The sequence below is a fragment of the Morone saxatilis genome, unplaced genomic scaffold, assembly GCF_004916995.1.
Source record: "Morone saxatilis isolate NCDOM2014 unplaced genomic scaffold, NCSU_SB_2.0 Contig10, whole genome shotgun sequence".
Lineage (NCBI taxonomy): Eukaryota > Metazoa > Chordata > Actinopteri > Moronidae > Morone > Morone saxatilis.
The window spans coordinates 8,693,586-8,717,238 of record NW_023339652.1 but is presented as its reverse complement, the minus strand read 5'-3'; the positions used below and the strand labels follow the sequence as shown (position 1 = coordinate 8,717,238).

Here is a 23,653-nt window from a genome sequence, read left to right as displayed (position 1 = left end):
ATTAATGATGGCTGATTTTAATTTAGCTCCTCACCTTCAGGGTGCTGGTATTGTGACTGCTGGCTCACTGTAATGCTTTACTGTCACACTTAAAGGAACTCAACCATCATTCATGTTATTAGTAACATCTGTTACAAATTACCGCTGTAAAAAGGGCGTATAATATTTTATGATATGGTATTAAAACTATTCATGTCTAAAAATAAACCAGAAACATGTGATATGTCATACAATATTAGGATATAATAGGTAATAAATCACTGATAATAATAAACCAAAAGTAGTTCCGCATAAACTAATTTTACATTCATCATGAACGGGCTCATCTATTCATTTACCAGTGTCTAGACTCAAAATAAACACTTTTAATGAGTAGACTAAAGTACATCCATTTAGCTTGAAGTAAACAGTAGTTTAGTATTGCACTTTAATGGGGGAAGAACGTAGTAAAGGAAAGTACCCAAAAAAAGCCCAACTCTTTCACTTCATTATAAAAAAAAGTACCAAACTGTTTCTTCTTTTGGTTAAGATAACTGGGTCAGTCATGTGACCTTTCTTTTACATTCAGGAGGATTCGGGAGCCCCCTGCTCTATCAGGTTATATCATATGATCCTCGGTGTGAGATACAATGGTAACACACCCAGTTGTTTCTTCACGCCCAGCCAGCGCTGACGGGCACCCTGCGACTCCTCACTGTGAGACTGTACGTGGGGGATTGCATTAGAAGGAAATCAGCAGCTCAGAGTTGTTAGTTTCACCTACCGAAACTCGTTTTCTTATTGATACAGCTAAACGCTCATTTGTGCGCAAACTTGGATAGTACGCTTGGATACTTGTCGCCATGGGAGGAAGACGCAAAGATGCATCAGGATATGACGAGGACTACACCTTTGTCAGTCCAGTTGTCAAATATCTACTCTTCATATTTAATTTAATATTTTGGGTGAGTGTTTTTTATGTTGTTAAACTTAAAGGTCTCAAAGATCTCTCAGTGTGGCGACCTTTATTTACCATTCTCTGTGCGCAGGTTGATCATTGTGCCTTTGCAAGCCAGATTTGTTCTCTGGAAGATTAGTATTAAACTATTTAAAATAAGAGTGATTTCAGTTTACAAATGTCAGACTTACTGTGTTTCCTACTTCTGTTTAAGCTAAAAGAGTGAGATGTAGATTTTGTCTGCTGAGAGTTGAAGCACACACTTTATTTGACTTAGTTATTCATTACCTTTCTGGTTTTACAAAAAGTGAAACTGTACCCAGGAAATAGGAGAAGGGAAGTTAACATACACAGCTGACACACACACGCACACACACACACAAACACACACACACACAGGCCAGGTGTTTGCTGCTCAGCCATTTTACAGTGACCAAGTTTTATTCTTACTTTGCAAATCAGGAATGTATTGTCATAATTTGTCCCAGGGGATTTTGAGCTCAGAACCTGTTTGGCCCACACATATTGTGGTCAATGCGTAACACACCTATACTCAGTAAACAAAACTGCTGTGGTATTATTTTAGGCTAGTTTCTTTCATGACATATTCAGTTGCCAAGAAACACCAACTTTGATTTGTTCTGTGGTATTTCAAACTAGCTCTGGTGAACACAGCAGGTGATTCCATTGATTGTATTGTTAGTTGTACTGTCTGACTGGCATTTTGTCTCCACAATATGATGTTAATAATTGCACAGCTTCAGTGTAAAAGTAAAGGATTCACTTTAAAGTACCAGCAAAGCTCAGCGGTTGGTTGTTAACAAACCAAAGTTCATATCAGTGGGTTTCAGTGCTCAGGGACTTTAACAACATAAGGAGATTTCTGACTTACAAAACATTTTAAAGCAGATCTGCTGTTGCAGATTAAACTTGTTGGGGTTTAGTGGAGTGTGCGGAGACTTTCTTGATTCTGGTCGAGAAAAAAATAGGTGGTACAGGTGTTTTCAGTTTTCAGGAGTGCTTTTTTACATACTAACATTTGAGAAATCATGAAGTCTTTATAGCTTATCTTTATCCATTTTACATTTTCAGCTTTCATCTTGTTAAACAAACCTGTATGAGTGTGCAAGCCACGTTCCAGTAGTGAACATGACTTCTGGCCGTGTACAAACAGGATAAGGCTGTGTAAAAACTTGAAGCTCCTCAACGTGGAATGTGTTTTCTGTTTCTGTTGCCTCAGGCTACACAGGCTCTGTATAGAACACACCAAATATTACTGCAAATGCACAGTTCATTTCTTGTCTCGATTGTCTGTAATCTCAGGAAATGTCCATATCGTCTCTTAGTCACAAGCTGTCTGGTGAGTTGGTACAATGATGATTAACCAAATAAGTGAATCAGTTATGCCAATGCCAGAAGGGATTTTGTTTTAGATCGAGCATAACATTTCACAGAACTGTTACATGTCATTAGACTTGCAGGCTTAAACAACAACATACATTATTGCAAAAAAAAAATCCACCTGTTTACCTCAGGTGTCATGTCTAGTTTATTCACTGTGAAACCAAACCTTTACAAAATGAGGCAGACTAGCTTTACCCTCCCACCCCAAGAAGGTGCAGTGTCTGTGGTAACTGGATCCATTTCATTCGGGGTGGGAAGAGTGTTTCTGAGGGCTCCCTATTATTCTATTGAGACCGAGAGAGGAGTGCTGAGTGAAAGGGTCTTTATTTTTTTAGGGAAAGGTACAGACTGCTGCCAGGTCGATTAAGTCAACTGAAAGCAGAGTGGATGGCAGAAACTCCTTATCTGCATTTCTAATGAAAATGTTGTGGTTCCCCAGTTCAACACTGATTCCACTTGGCTAAACAAGCATGGACTTTTTTGGAAAATAACCTTTTATTCTATCAGCAAAGCCTTTATGATTCAAATGTACTAATTAGGTGTTTTGGTGAATGGTGCCACTCCCTGGACAAGTATGAACATCACATACAGTGGTCTTTGGCTTCCACTCATTATGCCTCATATTTTGAAATGCAGGAATTATTCAGAAAAACGTAAGAAATCTTTTTTCTTCCTGTTTTCAGATAATCTCCCTGGTGATGGTGTCAATCGGCGTGTACGCCCGCATGATGAAACATGCAGGTAAACGATCCTTCTCTGATAGAGCATACAGTCTTACTTCATGTTTAGTGTGAGTCAGGGGGGAGTATTGAGTGTTAGGATGGTGCTTTTGCTCTTTGGCTTTGTGCTTCCACTGCTTTCACCAAGAAACATCTAAAAACACAATTCCATATTTCCTGCTACTGTTTGGGAGGAATAATTATGTCATTTAAAAACAAACACAGTTGCTCTCTTCACATCAGTCTTTGAACTCCTCTTCTCTTCTCCTTCACAGAGGCAGCTCTGGCGTGTCTGTCAGTGGACCCTGCTGTAATGCTGATGGTCGTGGGGGTCCTCATGTTCATCATCACCTTCTGTGGTTGTGTGGGCTCCCTGCGAGAAAACATCTGCCTTCTGCAGACAGTAAGTCAGGGGCTTTCTAACCAGACCAGGCTTTTAATGTATTTTATAATGATAGATTTTTGTGAGACGTGCTGTATGGCATGCTGTGGAGGTAATGGTGTCAGATTCCAGCTCAGTCAATATCAGCTGCCAGATCATCTTAATAGTATTTTAGTTTTAGCTCAATAAAAACAGGGCTGGTGCCTGTGTGTACAATATTTGCACTTGTATACAGAAAACTACAAGTTTAAAAAACTGTTTTATAATGAAAAAACATAAAAGCAGTGTAATCAAATAAGAAACTCAGCCATTAGTGTCTTTCTATTGTAAGGCCCTGCTCTTAGGTTTCTTGTGTTTTTCTGTATAGTTTCTCTGAGTAGAAGAGATAACAAGTAACAGCTAAGTTTGCATGGAGACGCAGGATCTTGTGAAATCTGTCTTCTAAAGAATTAACCCAAAACAGATTTTTTTTTTTTACTGTGTAACCATCTCTCTTTCCTCCCTACAGTTCTGTATCTGTCTGACAGTGATCTTCCTGCTCCAGTTGGCTGCTGGGATCCTGGGCTTCATCTTCTCTGATAAGGTAATCAAACAATATGGGGGATTTTCTCTGTCAAAATAATGTAAGCATAAATGTATTTGCTAGAAATGTTTTTAAAAAGTGTCTTATTTAAAACTTCCGTAGATGCAAATGGTATTATAACGTGTTTATATTATAATTATTTATATATATCATTATTATTACAGTGACTGTGCTTTAAATGATTTTAAATGTTCTGGTGATTAATTGATTTAACTAAATCCTAAATAAGATCTACAACCATTACAAAATATGTATTATTAGAATATATATCTAGTCATCTGTCAATCATGTCAATAATGCTGAAAAGGTTGTACATTTGTTTATAAACTCTTTCTTAGGTTAGACTTTGCTTCATTTGTCCATTTCTTATTGTGAAGGATGGCAAAACACTGTCCTCTTCTGGGCTTTGTCTGTAACTGCTGCCAGTTTTGCTTCAGATGTGATTTTGTTTGTTTAAGAAGAAGTTGAATTTATGATGTTAAATTAGAATTAGAAAAACTTTAGAGAGAAAGTTTTTCAGGATTATCATATTTATCGTAACTGCTCCTAGTTGATAAAAACTTACGTCACGTAAATTGGTTAATTGGTCTTTCTTAGTAATTCACCTAATGTGAACATGAAACATTTAAACTTTTATGACACAACATATAACCATTCTGTGTATGATGAAAAAGCATTTTCGTACATACTCCTGAATGTACTTTTTTTCAACACTCTGCCAAGGCTCGGACTAAAGTGACTGAGATGATCAGTGATGCCATCATCCACTACAGAGAAGACATTGATCTGCAAAACCTCATTGACTTTGGTCAGAAAGAGGTAAGGATTTGACTAAATACAGACTTCATACTATACCCACTGTGGGTCATCATTTTGTCAGTATAAATACCAAGGCAACAGTAGCTTTAACAAAATGTTTGTAGCTAAATACACAGATACCTGACATATCTTCTAATTTCTTCCCTCTCGCGTGTTTGTCTGTCTGTCTCACCAGTTTGGCTGCTGTGGTGGTGTGACGTACACTGACTGGTCCCAGAACATGTATTTCAACTGCAAAGAGGACAACCCCAGCAGAGAACGCTGCTCTGTCCCCTTCTCCTGCTGCATCCCAACCAAAGACAAGGTCACTCTCTTTAAAAGACTTATTGATACCTTTTTGTGTTGTTTAGTTTTGTTTTTTGTTTTTTTTTACCTGTTTATTTATTTGTCTTATGTACTTGAGCAGGAGGTTATCAACACCATGTGTGGACAAGGCATGCAGGATTTAGAGTACATTAAAGCTGGAGAGTACATCCACACCAATGGCTGCATAGACAAACTGGTGAACTGGATCCACAGTAACATGTTCCTACTGGGAGGCGTCGCCCTGGGACTGGCAATACCACAGGTAGGATATTCATACCAACACACACAAATACACACATTGTGCTTAAGCCTTTTAAGACTAGAGACTTGCAGATGTAACCAGCTGGTGAGCCCTCTGTTTGTGCTTTCTCTTGTGCAGCTGGTTGGCATCCTCTTGTCTCAGATTTTGATCAACCAGATCAAAGACCAGATCGAGCTCCAGAACTACAACCTTAAGCACCGCTCTGACCCTTGGAGCTGACCCAGGCCGGATTAGACTGGATTCTGATGAACAGCAACAAAAACATGGTGACACCAGCCAGTGTCTTTGCCAGTTCTGTGAAAATAACATTTGTCATCTTTGCCTGGATTGAGCATTCAGTATCATTGCTCTTGGACTTAAAAACACAAGATTCGTGTTAAGCGAGCGCGTGGACAAACCATTAATGTGCTTTCAAATACTTGGCATGGAGGTGGAAGTCAGGACCACACAAAGGAAGCAGATGGGGGAATAGGACTCTGTCGCCGCCTACTGGACATAGACCATGTTTGAACTGACTATATACAGTAGTTAGTACCAAAGCAGAGGCAGAGGGGTTGTTTGGTGCTCACGGTCACATGGAAAGGATCATTGACCTTCACTTCAAAACTGCCATCAGTATATCAATTTTTTTTGTCAACTATATCTACGATGTTGCAAATGTTAACTAACTGAAAAAGGAATTGCATTTTTGAATGTATAATAATAATTTTGTAGACTTTATAGAAATAAAAGAATGTAAGACAGAAAGTCTTATACATGCTCAGTAATGTTGCATATTGCTATGTGATGCGTTGGACATGTATTAATGGGTACCCTAATACATATATATGTTTTTAGTTAAAATCCCTGCGTCAAATAGGAAATTCATTCTACTTGATACATTCCTAAAGATAAAGCATCAGTTGCGATGTAGTTTTGTATACTTTCACAAGCTTATGTTAAAAGTAAAGTATTAAAGAGCCCAAGGAATGCTTTGTACCCCTGTTACATAAAAGGAACAGTATAACAGTATAATAAAGCTTGTTTACATAATGGTTTTAAAGTGTTTCATTTAAGAATTAACTGAAAAGACAATGTTTGCACCGATGGTCTAACTCTTCATAGTAATGTGGCCATGTTGGGCAGCTCGGTTGTCCTGCGGAGACCTCACACTGCACATGATGTCATTTCCTCTTCACATTTTAGGCAGCAGACTGCCTGCATGGCTGCACAGCCGTAGGATTTTGTGGAGTGTGCGTCTCATGTCTGCTGCCATTATAAATAAATGTTTGCCAAACCACAAGCTCTGTACACATATTCTGAACATATGTTGTGGCTGATATATTCTGAGTCCTGTATGCATCATTTCAAACCTATTCTCACTTCATCCATCTTTTTTTTCTGTAATCAGTTTCAGCTAAAATACAAAAGGATTGGGGAATTCCAGATTTACCACTGAAAGAAAACAGTGAGTGTGTGAGGTTCCCTAGTGTTGTTTTGTTGGTGGGCTGGGGTTTGTATTTGTGACAAATCAGTGAGCAGACAGTGGTTAAGGGTTTTTTGACTTTGAAGATTTACTAGGAACTAAAACATGAAATTAATCTTACCCTCTTTGTTGCCCTGTTGTTTTGATACAGTACCAATCAAAGCTTGTACATTTCAGAGTTTAAACTCTTGGTATCATGTGATAACTTGAGGCAAATTTTAGAGGTTTTTGCGACTGAATAGCTGCCATTTCAACCAGAAGAGATAAAGTAAAGATAGCTGTTTATTATAACATGATATAAGAGGATTAAGTCTTGACAGAAAGTCTTTGGCACTTAGACAATTGACAGTCCCTGATAATGATAGCAAGGAAAATATGCGTGAGAGAAGTGAATGCAGGATGGAGACAGACATTAACTACATGCAAAAGAGTTGTCTTCTTGACTGAACTTTTGCTAGAGCTTCATTTGATATTGTTATTCTTCACCCTCTGGCAAAAGGTGTAATGCAACTAAGGGGTGGATCTAGAGGGCCGGAAACTGCCACCCCTACAAAAATGCCTGACCACCCGAGCTGCCACCCCAGCTTGGTGTCAAATGTTGTCAAATTAAACACATTCATTTAGATTAATTTAAAAAATAATGAGTTAAAAAACAGACATTACTTCAATGATCTGTTATGGCTACATTTTAGTCAAAGTGATGTAGCTTAGGTTTATTGATTTTCGTATTTGGAAAAATGTCTGAAGATTTGGAAATAAAAGTTTAGTTCAAATATCTTCATATGGAGGCTTTTCCAAACAAATGTTGACATATGTGATTGTTTGCAATTACATCAGCATATATTTCTGCCAATCCTTACAGTCTCCATGCCAGCCTCTTGCTACCCCATGACAATTTCTCTAAATCTGCCCCTGATGTAACTGTAAAGAAGCATAAACCGACACAACCTCTTATCTCCACCCCGTTTCTCTGCTTGGCAAATGAAAACCTGAGTTGTGAGACATTCCCAGCCTGAAACCTGATGCCTGTAATCTTTGGGAGCAGAAACAGTCAGCCTTTGACGCAAGTCCAAAATCTAAACATGACATTTCGATGTTAGTTTAAAGCTGACTGTAATTTTTCCCTTTCGCACGTAACAAAATCTACAGTATCAGCAAGCTGATGGCACGGAGGAGTGAAAAAACATTTGGGATGGCAGAGGTGCAACATGTTATAATTTAGTAAAAGCAACGGAGTGTAATGAAAAAGTGACAGTTCTAACAGCAGCTTATGGCTCTATTGCAGTCTCTCATGATAGTGAGTGTGTTTCTGTGTGTGTGTAAGTGAGAGTGAGTGTGTGTTGGCCTGGGCTCCAGGGCTCTGTGTGTGGTCCCTGGTTTTTGCCTCTGACTCACTCAGGCAGCCATGTTGCTGTGGATTTCTAAGAGGCCCAGACACACACACAGACTGAGAGAGAGAGAGAGAGAGAGAGAGAGAGAGGAGGGAGCAGAATTAACCCAGATTTACTCTCAGAACACCAGGAGAGAAACAAAGCATCTGCAGCCATGTAAATACCACAAGTGCACTGTCCAATTAATGCGATAACAACAGCACCATGGTTGAGATTTGACCAGTTTGAAATTTGTTTTTGGCATATTCTCGAACATAAAAAAAACTTCATTAAATCAGCATAAGATAATGTCTTATGTGTTTTAGAAATGTTAATATTTTATGTTTAGCAGTGTTTGAAGATCCCTGCAGCCGCCTTAACCATGAGAGGAAGCCCAGTCCATTATGGAAGTCCCAAAGGAAACTGATTTAATGTATTAACTGTGTCCCTCTACTCCTTCCCTCCCACACACAGACACTCACATGTTCACTACTGCCATATAAACATGTTCACTAACTTTTCACAATGTCCTGTAAATCTTACACATTTATTAGGGTTCTGACTGTAATCACTTTAAGGCAAACAGCCAGCAATATACACAGCCATAAAAGGCATTTAGAAACATAAACAAATCTGTTTGACAGAATTTCTGATGTAGGCTATAACTTATTTTTATTATAAACGCTAATAGAAAGGTACATTCTATTCTATGGACGAGGACAAAGTGAGATTACTCTTCAATACAGGCTTACATAATGATCTGCAGGAACAAAAATTTTTTTTTTATGATTTTGTATTATTACTGTCAAATATGTGTACATTACATATACTATATATGTATATGTATTGTATTTATTATTCATACTTATACCTATTATTGTTATGTGGGCTAATATAAATATACAGTAGTATATTTCTGGATTTATTCTGCAAAAATAGTTTATACATAGTTCTATATAGTCTGAGGTACTGTAATGTATAATGTGTATTGCTCTTTAATGTCATCTCTTCTTTGATTTTTATTTCTTTTAACTACTTCATCACCCCACTGAAATTCGTTATGAGTGCACACACATTTTAAATATATTTATGTGAACGGATTATGTAATATAGCTGCTGTGCATTGTTTTGGTAGATTGGTAGCTCTGAGGACCACCTGGGGGTCTTTAAGGAGTTTCACAAAGCTGAGAGACATGGGTGACATGTTGAATAAAATCCTACAGGTGTATGACTCAGCACAGACTGTCTTCCCATGTGAGAGTAAACCTCATCAGATCGGTGGTCTGGGTTGTTTTGGGGGTCCTTGAGATGAGAAACTTTGAGAAGGCCTGCCATAAGGCACATTCTTCCACTTGCAGAGGGGGGATGGGAGGGGAGGTTTTGTTGCTCTGGCTCTCCCCCACCATGTGCATACCAGAGACAAAAAAACAACCAGACACCGAGCTGCAACTCAGGAACACAACACAGCCCGAGAAAGCTCTCATCAGACACCTCACCCGGAGAAAAAATCACCTCCTGGGACACGCAGGGAGATATGGGATAATTGATCATCTTATTTTTCTGCCAGCATAAAAAAGGAGGGTGGGGTGGAGGGGGACTGTGGAAAAGGGGGTGGTGCATCTGAGCCGGAGATCCTATTACAGAGATCCAGACTTTTTCATGGCAAGTTTTTTGCAAGTGGGGGGAGGGCGAATCTACAACTTTCTCGGCGTGATGTCTTTTTCATTCCCAGCCTAAATGCTTCAAAGGAATACTTTATATGGTTTTAAGTTGATGGTGCGCTTTCTCTAAAAGCCGAGGACGGTTTTTGTGTGTGTGTGTGTGTGTGTGGAGCGTTTGGGATTTAGATAATGAAGGAATTCAGGAGGATCCAGCAAGGATCGGACGAGAAGTGCAGAATAAAAAAGTTTGGGAGGACTGCGAGAAAACTCTGAAGCGCCCCGCAGATTTTCCTCACCATGCCGCGTTTGGAAACCTATTCGAAATCTAATGAAGAAAACTCCATCTTTGGGTTTCTTGGGAACCGGGATAATTTGAAGCAGTAGAAGTCAAAGTAATCTCAGTTTTGCACACTTGAATCTCTCTCACAAGATGTCTTCCCAGGGTCGCAGGAGCCCCATTGTTGGATTTTACGGGATGCTTTGGGTCTGGGCTGCCTGGCTTTCGGGCTCCGGTGCGGTGTTGTCTCCAAACGGGACCATATTTGAGGATAACTGCAAGAAAACCACAACTTGCGAGGCTCTTAAGTACAACACATGTCTGGGATCGCCTTTACCGTACACGCATACTTCTCTGATCCTGGCGGAGGACTCCAGCACCCAAGAAGAGGCTTTTGAGAAGTTGACCATGTGGTCTGGTGAGTTTTCATGGGTCCAAGTAAAGGATAAAAGATGCTCTGTCTCATTTCAGTGCCTACAGAATGATAACCTACAACCCAATGAAAAAAAAAACTGTTATAACTGTAGAGATATGATAAATCCCTGTTGTTACACTGTACTATCGGAGATCAGCCAAAAATGAGCCTACTGTCAATACATAGGCTGTAGTGTTATTATGGACATTAACATGGCTTGCTAATTTTAATTATGCTGTATTATATTATAACTTAACTATAAATCCATTATTGACTACTGTAAATGGAAGGTTTTGATTATTTTGACATCAAAAAGCAATGATACATTTTCTTCCAGGCTTTTGATTTGTAGTAATTCAATAATAAATTTAAAAAAGTTTGTTAATTGATTGTGTTTTTAGTCATTGCAGAAGAATATTCAGAATAAAATGAATGTAGTACTAATGTAAATTGGTGTGACAATGGGCTGGGGTGAGAGGTCTCAAATACTCAGGGGGTAGAGATAGGAAGAGAGCCTCAACAGGAAATGAAGGGTTAAAAGCCATTAAAGGCTACAAAGGGAATCACTCATAGGTGTGAGAGAGCAAACAATAGGAGAGTCTCACTTATAACCTTGGTCTGTAGATATTCTGCAAGACCACTTTCACATTCGTAAGTACCCACTAATGACCTGTTAGACCCAGGTCCCTGCCTCACAGGTGTCAAGGTCTCCCAAATGAGCCAGAATGGATGACATGTGTTAAGGAGCCTCATTTGTATTGTGGGATATGGTTTATTCTGGCTCCTGTGTAAGTCACAGCAGATGGGGGCGAGTACTATCACCCATTCATATGATATCTCTCACTATGCTCACGCTGCACTATTCTTTGTGATGCTATATTCAATTATTTTTTCTCTGTTAGGTTTGAATATGCTTTTGACTGTTTCTGTGAAATTGTTGGCAGTAGCTGGAATCTTTGTCCGTTATACAAAATGTCCTTGGGTATCACAACTACTTTATCAGGACTATTCTGCATACTGTTTTCATGACAGTTGTAAATAGGGCAGCAACTACAGATTATTTTCCGTATCATTAAATCTGCAGATTATTTTCCAGATTAATCAGTTCGTCTATAAAGTGTCAGAAAAGCTGATCCTAATGTGTCTTTGAATTTTTGACCATATTTGACTAGCATAAAAGACAAAGAATAGTAGCAAAATCATACTTTTGAGCAGCTGGAATCAGCAAATGTTTGTCCTTTTATTTTTATTAATTGACAATCAATTTTCTGTTGATTGATTGTTCGATTAATCGCCTAATCTATTTGAAAAATCGCTGATACAGTTAATTTGATGTGAATGAAGATCCTCACAGTCCGTCGGTTCTAATCAAACTATCTAATCTTTTATTTTCTTGTTCCTGTCATAACTTCTATTTATGTGTATGTGCACATCTCCACCTTCTAGGTTTGGGTAATTAGTATATTGATTATAATGCTGTCAGTTTGATAAATGCAGCCCATGTCTTGTTGTATCTCATGTCAGTGTCTGTTTTTCTCTTCTAGGTTTGCGGAACGCTCCTCGCTGTTGGTCAGTCATCCAGCCTTTGCTGTGTGCCGTCTACATGCCCAAATGTGAGAATGGTCGAGTTGAGCTGCCCAGCCAGAGCCTGTGTTTGGCAACGCGTCGTCCATGTAGCATCGTGGACCAGGAGAGAGGCTGGCCAAACTTCCTCAAATGTGACCAATTTCCTGTGGGCTGTTCGGTAAGCTTCATTACGTAATGTTGTGTGATACTTAATTGATCCCCAAAGGGAAAGTCTCTTTTTACTGCAGCTTAGGGCCAACTTGAGAGCAGCCGCCTTGGATTTCCTAGCAGGGTGAATGCATTCTAGTAGTGCTGAAAAATGTAATAATATAAATATATATATAATTATGCTTGTTTGTGTGTCAGTGTATTAAGTAACATTTGCTGGTTGTAGCTTCACAAAGCTTTTCTCATTATTATCATTAAATTAAATGTAAAATTCAGCAATTTTTGCAGGGAGGGCTATGTGAGACTTCCATAATTTTTTTCTCTATAACAATAACTTTACACAATATAGCTGTATGTAATCCCGACTCACTAAAGTTGATTACAAGCACACCTTTCCCTTTTCGTGTGCAGAATGAGGTGCAGAAACTGAAGTTCAACACATCAGGCCAGTGTGAAGCTCCCCTGGTAAAGACAGACATTCAGTCCAGTTGGTACAAGGATGTGGAGGGCTGCGGTATCCAGTGTGACAACCCGCTGTTCACCGAGGAGGAGCACAATGACATGCACGCCTACATTGCTTACTTCGGCACCATCACCCTCCTCTGCACCTTCTTCACCCTGGTGAGACAAAATTACAGCGCCCGTAATTGTCTGTGTTGTCTGTCTTGTCATTTTGATCAGAAGGTCAAGAGATTTAACTTTTTTATGTAGAGGGTATTCCCGTCTGACTTTCATAATTTCCTCCATTTCAGGCCACATTTCTTGCCGACTGGAAGAACTCCAACCGCTACCCAGCCGTCATTCTCTTCTACATCAACGCCTGTTTCTTTGTGGGTAGTATCGGCTGGCTGGCCCAGTTCTTGGATGGCGCGCGCGACGAGATTGTGTGCAAGAGCGACAACACCATGCGACTTGGGGAGCCCTCGTAAGTGAATGTCTTCAACTGTCCGATTAAATTGCACTTAGCTTGATTTGATGTGATCACAGTCATAAAATGGAGCAAAAAAACAAAAAAGCCCTAAAAATCACATTCATGTTGCGCTGACCCCTACAGGTCTTCAGAGACGCTGTCATGTGTCACCATCTTCATCATTGTGTACTACTCCCTGATGTCGGGTGTGATTTGGTTCGTCATGCTGACTTATGCCTGGCACACGTCCTTCAAGGCCCTGGGCACCACCCACCAGCCTCTGTCTGGCAGGACCTCCTACTTCCACATGGTCACCTGGTCCATCCCCTTCGTCCTCACTGTGGCCATCCTGGCTATCGCTGAGGTAAAATGTGATACTAAAACTGAAAAAAGTTTTCCAGTCAAGAGAAAAGAGCTTTTTTGTTTTTGATCGCACCATCACTTGCATTAATTGTGGCTTTGTTGTGTGGTGCTCCACAGGTGGATGGAGACTCTGTGAGTGGGATCTGTTTTGTGGGCTACAAAAACTACAGATACCGTGCTGGGTTTGTGCTGGCTCCCATTGGGGTGGTGCTTGTTGTCGGTGGCTACTTCCTCATTCGGGGTGAGTGACTCAAAAACCAGTGACACATTTACAGCAACAGTCAAAGAGCTCAGTGACTAACCTGGGAGGAGCAGTTTTAGCCCTTCAATCCAAATCTTTCAGCTTCAGTTCCCCCCCACAGCCAATCTCACCAACATTGACTGATTTTGTTTTAGGTGTCATGACTTTGTTTTCCATCAAGAGCAACCACCCTGGACTTCTGAGTGAGAAAGCGGCCAGCAAAATCAATGAGACGATGCTGAGACTTGGTATGTTCTCTTTCTCGTCTTTCATCTGTTGCCATTTCACACCCCACTGGTGACCTGAGAAACAGAACGAGGGTAAAAAAACCACCCTGGTTATGATCAGAGTGGAGACAGAGTGGTTAAACTAAGCATGTCATGCGTGGGCAGCATGTCATTGGGCACAATAAACACAGAATATGAAAATTGTTGTTGGATCATTGTGAACTAATATCTCCAGTTTATGGCTTTTAAATTAGGAAAATAACATGAAAAATATGAATTTCTATTGTCCTTTTAACATGATGATTATTCCACATTTTCCATAATCCTCTTAGGTACATTTTCCTTTCTGTATGAATGATATTGGGAGTGCAGTGTCCGGTATCTCACATCTGATTGGTTGTTTTGTTTCTCCTTGTCAGGAATATTTGGATTCCTTGCCTTTGGCTTTGTTTTAATCACCTTTGGCTGCCACTTCTACGACTTCTTCAACCAGGCTGAATGGGAGAGGAGCTTCAGAGAATATGTCCTGTAAGTGTTTAATGTTTTAAGTGTCAGAAATCATGTGATTTGCTGCACTTTTGTTCAGTGAATGAATGAATCAATCAATGAATCAATGAAGCTTTAATTATATAGCAACAATCAGTCAAATAAAATGCAATTCGAAGTGCTTTACAAGAGATTGACAAAACAGCTTATGAACAGAATTTAGAGACCAATACAGTGAAGTAAATAAGAAAGCAATAAAATATGAGTTGTTAAGACAATAAAAGATTAAAGTCAGACAAATTAAGTCATAAAATATTACACAAAATAATTTATTATAATACAATGATTATAATAAAATAGTAAAATGTTGATAAGATCAAATAGAATCTTGTTACTACATCGTGTGGTAGCAAAGGTTTACACCTGCCAGAATGACTTCATAGCTAAACCCTGCAAAGAGAAATCCACAAACTGATGCTGTTGAGACTCCAAACCACTGCTCAACCGCTCAGCTTACAGCGGTGAATGCAGCCCTATTTCCCCACAGTGTTGACACTGGCTGCATCGGAATTAATTTAGCCTCAAAAATGTAAACCACTTCTTATTCCTTATTTGCCAGATCCTGCATTTGAATGTACCCCAGTCATATGGCTAGAAGGTGCGGGAGGCACATGTGGCACGGCAGAGACATGGAATGATCATCTCTGTGATATTTTAAACAGGTGCGAAGCCAATGTGACAATCGCTTCTCAAACCAACAAGCCAATCCCAGAGTGCACCATTAAGAACCGGCCCAGTCTGATGGTGGAGAAAATCAACCTGTTCTCCATGTTTGGGACGGGAATCGCTATGAGTACCTGGGTCTGGACCAAGGCCACCATCCTCATCTGGAAACGGACCTGGTGCAAGTAAGCAAACATCAAGTGAAATATAACATTAAAACAGACTGTGGCTATGGTTGTACCTCTAAAGTAGATAGAAAGTAATAGATTGGTTGTTTCTGCCTTTGAAATCTCTATCAGTCTCTTCTCATTGCTTGTGTTCCCATCATGTCTGTCCAATTCCATATATGGTGGCAGATGTGACAGTGTGGGAAAAGTCTTAAGTTCTATGCACCCAGACATGTACTAACCAAGCAGAGTTTCCCTGCTAAAACCTGGTATTTTCCCCCTGATCATTGAAAAGTATGGAGGTATAAATGTAGTCAAAATCCTGCTGTGTGTCGCCAATGTGTGCATTTAGGTCTGCTGCTCTGATCTGTTAATCCCTGGTTTTAGAACAGCGCTCACAAGGGCTCACTGTGACTTGGATTTTACTCTCAGGAATTTGTTTTCTTCCAGCTTTAAGAAAAAAAACCCAGTAATTCTTGGAATCATTGTTTTCAGTTTAGGCTTTAGTCTCATCCAGTGTGATGTAAAATGAGAGAACATGTAAGAAATCAGCACCTTGCCCAAGATCACATGGCTGCTGATGGCATTAAACGTGTGATCTTCAGTTGCCCTGTGCGTCTTTCTAACCATCTGATTGGTTTCTTTTGGGGAAAATACTGCCTGTCATTATACCAAGTGTCGTTATTAGCTGTGGTCTCTCTTTCTCAACCTGCCTTGTGTTCCTGTGTCAGGATTATTGGCCGTAGTGACAATGAACCCAAGAGGATAAAGAAGAGCAAGATGATTGCCAAGGCATTTGCAATGAGGAAGGAGCTTCACAAGGACCCAGAGAAAGAAATGTCTTTCAGCATGCACACTGTGTCCCATGATGGACCAGTCGGTGAGTACTTCAGTGGATTCATTAAAAATGACCCTAACCCTTAACTCTGTGGAAGCATAAACGGATAATTTAGGATAAATTAGAGTGTAGTAAGTTAAATTTGCCCCAATGTTTGCTATATTGTTCACTATTTGGGGTGAAGAATAAAACAGTGGAAGCCTTGTAGGGAGATGTGTGCATACTTCCACCTTGTGGTAAATAACTGAAACTGCAAGGCATCTTATAGTCAAGATTATACCTCATGTTGTCTCACACACATGTAGCTCTAGAGGTGTCTAGCCATATAGATATTTTTGGGTTTCCTTGTCAGGACTATTTCTTTGGTACAAGAGTTTTTAAATGTTGTATTTAAATGCTTTGAGCACCACAAACAAATTGCAATTCATTCAATTCCGGCATGTGCTGAGGTAATGATTTACTCACTTTGTGGACCACTATGTGTTATTTTTCCTTCACATTTGGCTTGAAAAGATTTTCCATTTGCTTTTTAGTGGCATAGAGGCTGCACACTCAGGCAACTGTTATGTCTGTAGCTAAGAACTGAATGACACATTCCTCTACTCACGTAAGCTGCGAGGCTGCTGTGGCTGCCATGCTTGTTTAACTTGGCACAGTTCAGCGTTCTAGCGGCACCACAGGGGAGTCTTTAAGAGTAGGTTGAATCTGTCCTTAGTTGTCCCTAAATGGAAAGTTTGTGGCTTGTCTTTTTCTCATTCACAGCTGGAATCAACTTTGACATAAATGAGCCGTCGAATGATATGTCGTCAGCTTGGGCGCAGCATGTGACCAAGATGGTGGCCAGGCGAGGTGCCATCCTGCCTCAGGACATCTCTGTTACTCCCACTGGTACTCCAGGTGAGTGCTGGAGGCAATGACTCTGACATTAATGCCTACTACTCTGCATATGCAGAGTATTTCAAATGTTCCCTCATCCTTCCCTGATGTCGGTTTTTTGTACTTTTTTTAACCTTTTTTGCTTTCATGTTTTGTCCTCCTTTTTCATCTTTTCCCCTTTTCTTTATTGAAGAAAGTTGAACACCAACTTATTTTCAGTTGTTTGCTGTGTTTTTTTTACAGTGCCACCTCCAGAGGAGAGGAACAGGCTGTGGATGGTGGAGGCAGAGATTTCACCAGAGATGATAAAGCGGAAAAAGAAGAAGAAGAAGAGGAAGAAGGAGGTGCGTCCAGTGGAGGAGGCGGTGGACCACCAGCCTTATCAGCAGCGTGAGTTTGGTCGTAGCTCAGTGCCTCGCCTGCCCAAGTTGCCATGCCACCCCAGTCTGGTTGCTAATCTGCGGGAACAGCAGAGGCAACAACAGAAGCTGGAGGAGGAAGTTCTGCCAGGGTCCTACCCAGATTTCCAACCCTCCCACCCCCTGTCCTGTGAGGAGAAGTGCCCCTACCCGCAATACCAGAGCAGTTGGAACAGCTATGGCCGCGGCCTGATCTCTGACCCTCTAACCTTCAATGACCGCCCAGAGGATCTGGGTCTTGGCCCACGCTGCCTCCCCTCAGCCTCCACCTGGCAGCCCAGTGGATCTTCCCGCTATCCCAGGGAGATGGATCTCACCGATGGGCTGTCAGAGAGGTTAGCCCACGTGGCTCGGGTACCAGCGGGCCGAAGGGCCGGCTATGGACCAATTCACTCCCAGACCAATTTAATGGAGGCGGAGCTCATGGATGCTGACTCTGACTTTTAAGAGCATAGCTCCAATTTATTGCTTTGCGGTACACAGACAGTAAGCTACAAAAAGTGCTGGATACTTTCAAAATTCTTACTAAAGTGCACCTAATTCCCAATGCCCAGAGCAGAGAACAAGATGGAACTAAGCTGGTCAGTGTTTTATTTTATTTTCATTTTCTTTTCTTTTTTTTAGAAAAAGCAAAGGGATAAAGTGAAAAAATATGTTGTGAATAACTTAATGAAAAAATATTTTTTATACTTTGTGTCCAATAAAATTTCAAAGGCAACTCCTTGATGACAAGACAATTGAGGCAGCTAAACTTTATATGGCTTGAAACCGATACCTTTATTCTGAACCCCCTATGAGTTCATCTGCCAGCTCAGCCCTGCTTGTGACCACATAAAACTCTACATGTGGCAGGGTAAGGTGTCCAGGATGAATTGCTAACTTCTCTTTGGAATTACCAGTAAGGAGATTTGATGATGTAGGCAGTTGATAAACCTTTTGAAAGTCAGATGTATTCTTAATCTTGGATTGACTGCTTGTATTATAATTATTTGAGCTGTCCCAGGGCAGTAAAACCCGATTCATACAGAAGACCATACAGGTAATAAAAAAAAAATGCTACGGGCTACTTGCAAATACTGTTTAACCCAGGTCTTCTTTTTCATTATATTTTAATGTTCTTAAGACTCAATTTCTGTCTTCCTACTACTATTTAGCCATTTACTTTGTTTATGTAAAGTTAATTTGATGTACTAATCATTATCTCCCTTTCCCTTTTATTACTAATATCACAGAAATTATTATTATAAGTGACTTTGACAAGTTTAAAGAATTTGTGATACACACTGGGACTTAAACAAAAGCCAGAAAGAACTAAAAGAAATGGAAAATCTGTATAAGATCATAAGCTCATTTTGTATACAATTGGGTGTTTTAGTTAAGTCAAATACATCAGTCTCACAGCTTCACTTTTATTATATTGTCCTTACCTTTCTTCATGTTATTGACATTTGCAAACAAATACTGACATGATTTCGTTAAAACCAGGCTGAAGAGTTGCACTGCCTTCTCTGGTTGAAAGTTATAAGCCTGTTTAACCTCCGACTCCACCCAGCATCACTTTAGGTACACCTGTACATCACTACAGCAAGGTGAAAAGTTAAACTACTAGAGGTCAGTAAACACAAGACTTTCAACGGTGTTAAGTTCCTCTTCAATCAGCTATACATACTAACTCTTTGTATGGTGCAATAAACCAACAATCAGCTTATTGTTTGCCTGGAGAAAAATGTATTAAATGGCCATCTTTTCTCAAAAAGTTCTTCTTGTATATTTCAGAACAACCTTTCTCCTTGTACAATTATTTTTAAAAGTTATTTTTTTACAGCTGTATCTCTACTTTTGTTTATCTGTTGTATATATTCAGTCTGAACTGGCCTTCATAAGTGTTTCCTCTTCTCCTCAGCCCAGTTGGAAACCTTTTGTATGTTGCATTTTTTAGACTGCAGTGGGTTTAGAAGTCACTTTTTGCCCAAATGCATCTATTTTTCTGTCTCTCTCTTTCGAAATGTGTGTACTGTATATAGGTTGTTCATAGATACCTCAATAAGGGTATTATTTGTACAGATTTATATATCGAATCACTTGATTACTCTGCTGATATGATAAATAAAAAGGGAAGAGTCAACTATGCTATAAAAAGTTGTCACTGTACTTGTGCTGTAACCAAAATTCCCCCTAGTATTTTCATGTTACGCTCAATATGGATAAATGATGCTGAAGTAGACTGTGATAGGCCGCTTCTTAGCGATTGCAAATTAGTTTGTCTAATGTACGTGTCTAGTTATTCATTTGATTTGTATGATAGAGAATTATTTATCTTATTACTAGTTACCACACTGCTACAATAACAATATAGTGAGTTCGGCAACAAAAAAGCATACCTAAAATCCACCAACGTTTATGTTCAAAGGTTACCACATAAAGAAATTAAATGAAGATTACTTTGGAAATTATGTTTCACTTTTTATGTCTTGAAAAGTAATAAATTCTGTTTTTGTGAGCTGTCTAAATGATTTGTGTTGCTTTCAGTGTTTAGTCTCCCAACTGTGTATAAAAAAGATTACTGTCACTTTGACTGTGCAGCTGTATTTTTTTGTTTTTATATGTAAATAAAAGTAACCCTACACTTTTCTGTGTGATTGTTACCTGCTGTCCTTTGAAAGACCCATTTAACAATGTTTTCCACTATTATATAGGTATTTTCTACATACTCAAAAACTTTTCCAACTACCTAAATGAAAAAATATTCTGTCAGCTAAATGATAAGAAAAGGGTTTTAACCTGTTAAATTGCGCCGCTTTCCTAATACAAACAAATCCTTTAATTCAATTCGTATAATGTGAACCTAAAATGAAAGATCCCCTCCAAGCACGTATTAAAACATATATGCAAATAATCAGCTTAGAACAGTAATGTGTGTGATATGTTTTTTCCAACAAAATCTTTTTTTTTTTTTACATTAAAATCCCTAAAAAAGCATCTACTCCTACCTCATTAGAAATGACAGAATCTATGCATATGCAAATGTTGCTCATTTATAAAGTTTTCCTGTACAAGATATCTCCTACTTCACTTGTATTAGTTGCATACACGGAACAAGAAGAAAAACATATTTTTGAATGGAGGGGGACTTAGAAATAAAGTGGTAAGGGGATGGATTTGCAAATAAGAGTTGCAACCCGTAGTTAAAGGAAGGATTAAAAGTCTTTTTTATTATGCACAGATGGTATTTTTCTCATCTAGATAGTTAGACGCTCTTCTGGAGGGGATAATTCTAGAAATACCATCAGTGAGTGTTGTTAACTGGCCTACATGAGAGGCACAAACTAAGACTAACAAAAGTTACAAGTGCATTAGAGGCGTGTGCAGACTGCATTGCTGTCTGGAGTCACACTGATTCTACCACTGGGGGCGCCAAAATAAATAAATCTTTACACACAGATTAAAATAAGTATATAAGCATCCAAATTGATCTGAATACAGAAAGATAGAAAGTGCATGTGCAGAAGGAGATACTTTATGAATGCATTTAAAGGGTTAAATCAGTAAGATGTAAAAGATTGCAATCTTCCCTGCAGCTCCATCCCCCTCCCCTTTCTGCCTTTGTATAGAGTCAGACTGCCGTGGGCACTGACCAGTGAGTGCACGGCAGACTTTGTGAAGGGTGAAGCCTCGACGCACAGATGAAACAGGAGTGACACTTTGGGGGAATAAACAGACCAAATGTCCCACAGAAAGTCGACGCTGATGCCAGGTGATGTGGAGAACCTGCGGAGAAGATCCACGACTGATTCCACAGGTGAGACCAAAAACTTCGAACTCGCTGTCATGACCTCCATTTAACGTTTGTTCCCTCAAAATCTCAATCAAAACGTGTCTTTGCGTTTAAACTCTTTTTTTCTCCTTGCTTGTACATTTGAATTTGTCCTAAGCGCGTTCATCAAACTCACCTGTGCTGCCAAACTTTCCTCCAATCTGAGCCAAACTTTGTAACTTTGTTTCTGTAAGACTCTATAAACTCTATCAAAGTCACTGCGTTGCTGGAAGAATGGTTTGAAAGATATTACAAACAACATCTGCCACACCTTTATGTCCGGACAGGTAGAGGTGAGAGTTGTAGCATGGGCTTCTTTCCTAGACTTTAATGGTGATCACAACTTTGCAACCATAATGTAGTTTATTATGTGAGTTTGGTGGTGTGTGTCATCAGGAAGGTTTACTACAGCAAAAATGAGCAACCACTGATTGTTCCTGTAAAGTCAGAATCCTATGAACAACATTATAAGTAGATGAACTATATAGGGTACAACCACCATGCCTCTATTTTTAAATTCAAAGCATAGCATATTCTTATCTATCTGTTGCAATGCATTGATAATGCAATCGGTTATGGCAGACAGCAGTTGACAGCACGTTAGGACACCCTGCATGACTCTCAGGAGGTTTTTGTTAGTCACACATTTCAAAGTGGCAGCCAGAGGACATGGCTCCAGGGTGTCAGTCAACCTCCAAACCTCTACTGAAATGAGACCCCCCAGTGTGCAGCTTTGTGTTGTGTTTGACCCCCCAAGTCTTAATTCAGCGTCTTTTCACTGCCGAACTGACAAATCATGTAAAAAATATTGTTTGACGTATCATGCCTGTTTTAAAAATCAGTTCTCCATTATATTTCCTTATTCAGAGAACAATGTGGATCCTGAGCAGCATCACCATGTCCCACAGCAACAGTCCCAAACTGATTGGCTCTCTGTTGGCCCTCACCATCCAGAGCTAGGCGCGGTGGAGACACCCCCACCAGAAGCTTCTGCCCACCACTTCTGCCACTACACACCGAAATGTTTCCTCACTGTCCACAGAGGTGAGTGAGTCTATGCCACAAAAATGATTCAAACATGCATAGCTGTATCTATGGACTTTGGAGATTGTATTAGTTAGAGAACTGCTGTTTCTTGTCTTGCCATGTGGAAGGGTTTTCTCACAGTTCTGATCCGCACAGGAGGACACAGCAACTCAGCCTGTTCTACTCTGTCACAAGGTGCCCGGTCTACTGCGTCACAGTATGGAGAAGAGGGTTGGCATGAAGGCACTTCAAAGACCACAATCTGTGCTGAGAATGAGGTGGAGGCACACAGGGAGGCCAACAACTACAAGGTGGGCCATGACTGGTCTAGGGCGACAGTTTAACTGCAAATAATTCCTCTTTTTTCAGTGTATTGCAAAATGCCGATGTTAAAAATGACATTTTACTGCTTTCCTAGTTTGGTTGAATTCAGAGTTTTCAAAAATCACCCTTTATTTTGGTTTTCAGTTTGGTTTTAGGAAGTGGAAAGGAAATGTAACAGAGAGGCCAATTGAAGACCGATCAGAAGTCATCAAAGAGCTCTACTCTGATCTTAGCATTGTTAAACCTCCAAAAGGTCTTTGCACTTTAATTCTGTTGAACAGGACCTACATACATACATACATACATACATATGCAGACAATTATAGGGTTGTTCCTGGAAAGCAATAACCTGTATTTATGGTTTCTCCTTTCTTTTAGGCCCGGTGATCAGCTTTGGGAACATAGTTTATGTATTTTTATTTGGATGGTGGATATCTTTAATCTACTTCCTCATTTGTCCTGTAATGTTTCTAACAATCTTCGGTGCCCCTTACGGTACGTATCGTATGAAATAGTTGCATCGCTCAAAGTATTTTAATATTTCCTGAAATCTGGAACATGAAGATGAACATTATGTTTTTTGGTTTTTTTTTAGGTAAACTTTGTTTCAAGATGGCGTTGTACTTTATTTGGCCATTTGGGAAGTCGTTAGAAAAGGTAATGTTATATACAGTATCTTTACTTCTAAACTAACTTTTTGTGACTTGGGAGTCCAATATTGAAGTGCCATTGCAAAAGTAACTTGGACATGTTCTTTAGATGGTACCAACAAGTTGTCATTCAGCTTAACCTGTTGTTGACTGTGCCTTGTTCAGGCTGGGGATTGTGTAGTTAAGAGATCCATTGTGAGGCCTCCAAAATTTGAGGTCATTCCTGTCGGACTCTACGACGTAGGGTGTTAGAGT

General features: G+C 39.7%; 3 protein-coding genes across 5 annotated transcripts in view; all 3 read left to right on the top strand.

Annotated features, from left to right (window-relative positions):
* The first annotated feature begins 630 nt into the window (after nucleotides 1-630).
* On the top strand, nucleotides 631-6,441 carry tspan33a (tetraspanin 33a). The gene is made up of 8 exons (XM_035676769.1): nucleotides 631-944; nucleotides 3,025-3,082; nucleotides 3,336-3,463; nucleotides 3,951-4,025; nucleotides 4,749-4,844; nucleotides 5,020-5,148; nucleotides 5,251-5,412; nucleotides 5,530-6,441. Exons 1-8 carry the CDS (start codon nucleotides 843-845, stop codon nucleotides 5,629-5,631), a joined length of 852 nt encoding a protein of 283 aa, XP_035532662.1. The 5' UTR covers nucleotides 631-842; the 3' UTR covers nucleotides 5,632-6,441.
* A 3,438-nt stretch (nucleotides 6,442-9,879) lies between these two features.
* On the top strand, nucleotides 9,880-20,210 carry smo (smoothened, frizzled class receptor). The gene is made up of 12 exons (XM_035678896.1): nucleotides 9,880-10,603; nucleotides 12,145-12,344; nucleotides 12,746-12,955; nucleotides 13,087-13,259; nucleotides 13,389-13,608; nucleotides 13,725-13,848; nucleotides 14,004-14,096; nucleotides 14,495-14,603; nucleotides 15,284-15,469; nucleotides 16,183-16,331; nucleotides 17,052-17,186; nucleotides 17,409-20,210. The coding sequence occupies exons 1-12, from the start codon at nucleotides 10,339-10,341 to the stop codon at nucleotides 18,029-18,031; spliced, it is 2,487 nt and encodes an 828-aa protein (XP_035534789.1). The 5' UTR covers nucleotides 9,880-10,338; the 3' UTR covers nucleotides 18,032-20,210.
* Nucleotides 20,211-21,243: 1,033 nt separating this feature from the next.
* cax1 (cation/H+ exchanger protein 1) overlaps nucleotides 21,244-23,653 on the top strand; it is a 10,303-nt gene continuing 7,893 nt past the window's right edge. For 2 of the 3 annotated variants that reach the window (XM_035674889.1, XM_035674872.1), the window contains exons 1-6: nucleotides 21,244-21,383; nucleotides 22,266-22,442; nucleotides 22,581-22,735; nucleotides 22,893-23,001; nucleotides 23,127-23,243; nucleotides 23,344-23,405. In XM_035674889.1, coding sequence (XP_035530782.1) covers nucleotides 21,308-21,383; nucleotides 22,266-22,442; nucleotides 22,581-22,735; nucleotides 22,893-23,001; nucleotides 23,127-23,243; nucleotides 23,344-23,405 — 696 coding nt within the window. In that variant the 5' untranslated portion in view covers nucleotides 21,244-21,307. The remainder of the gene's footprint in view (nucleotides 21,384-22,265; nucleotides 22,443-22,580; nucleotides 22,736-22,892; nucleotides 23,002-23,126; nucleotides 23,244-23,343; nucleotides 23,406-23,653) is intronic. The other variant, XM_035674881.1, reaches the window with a different exon arrangement.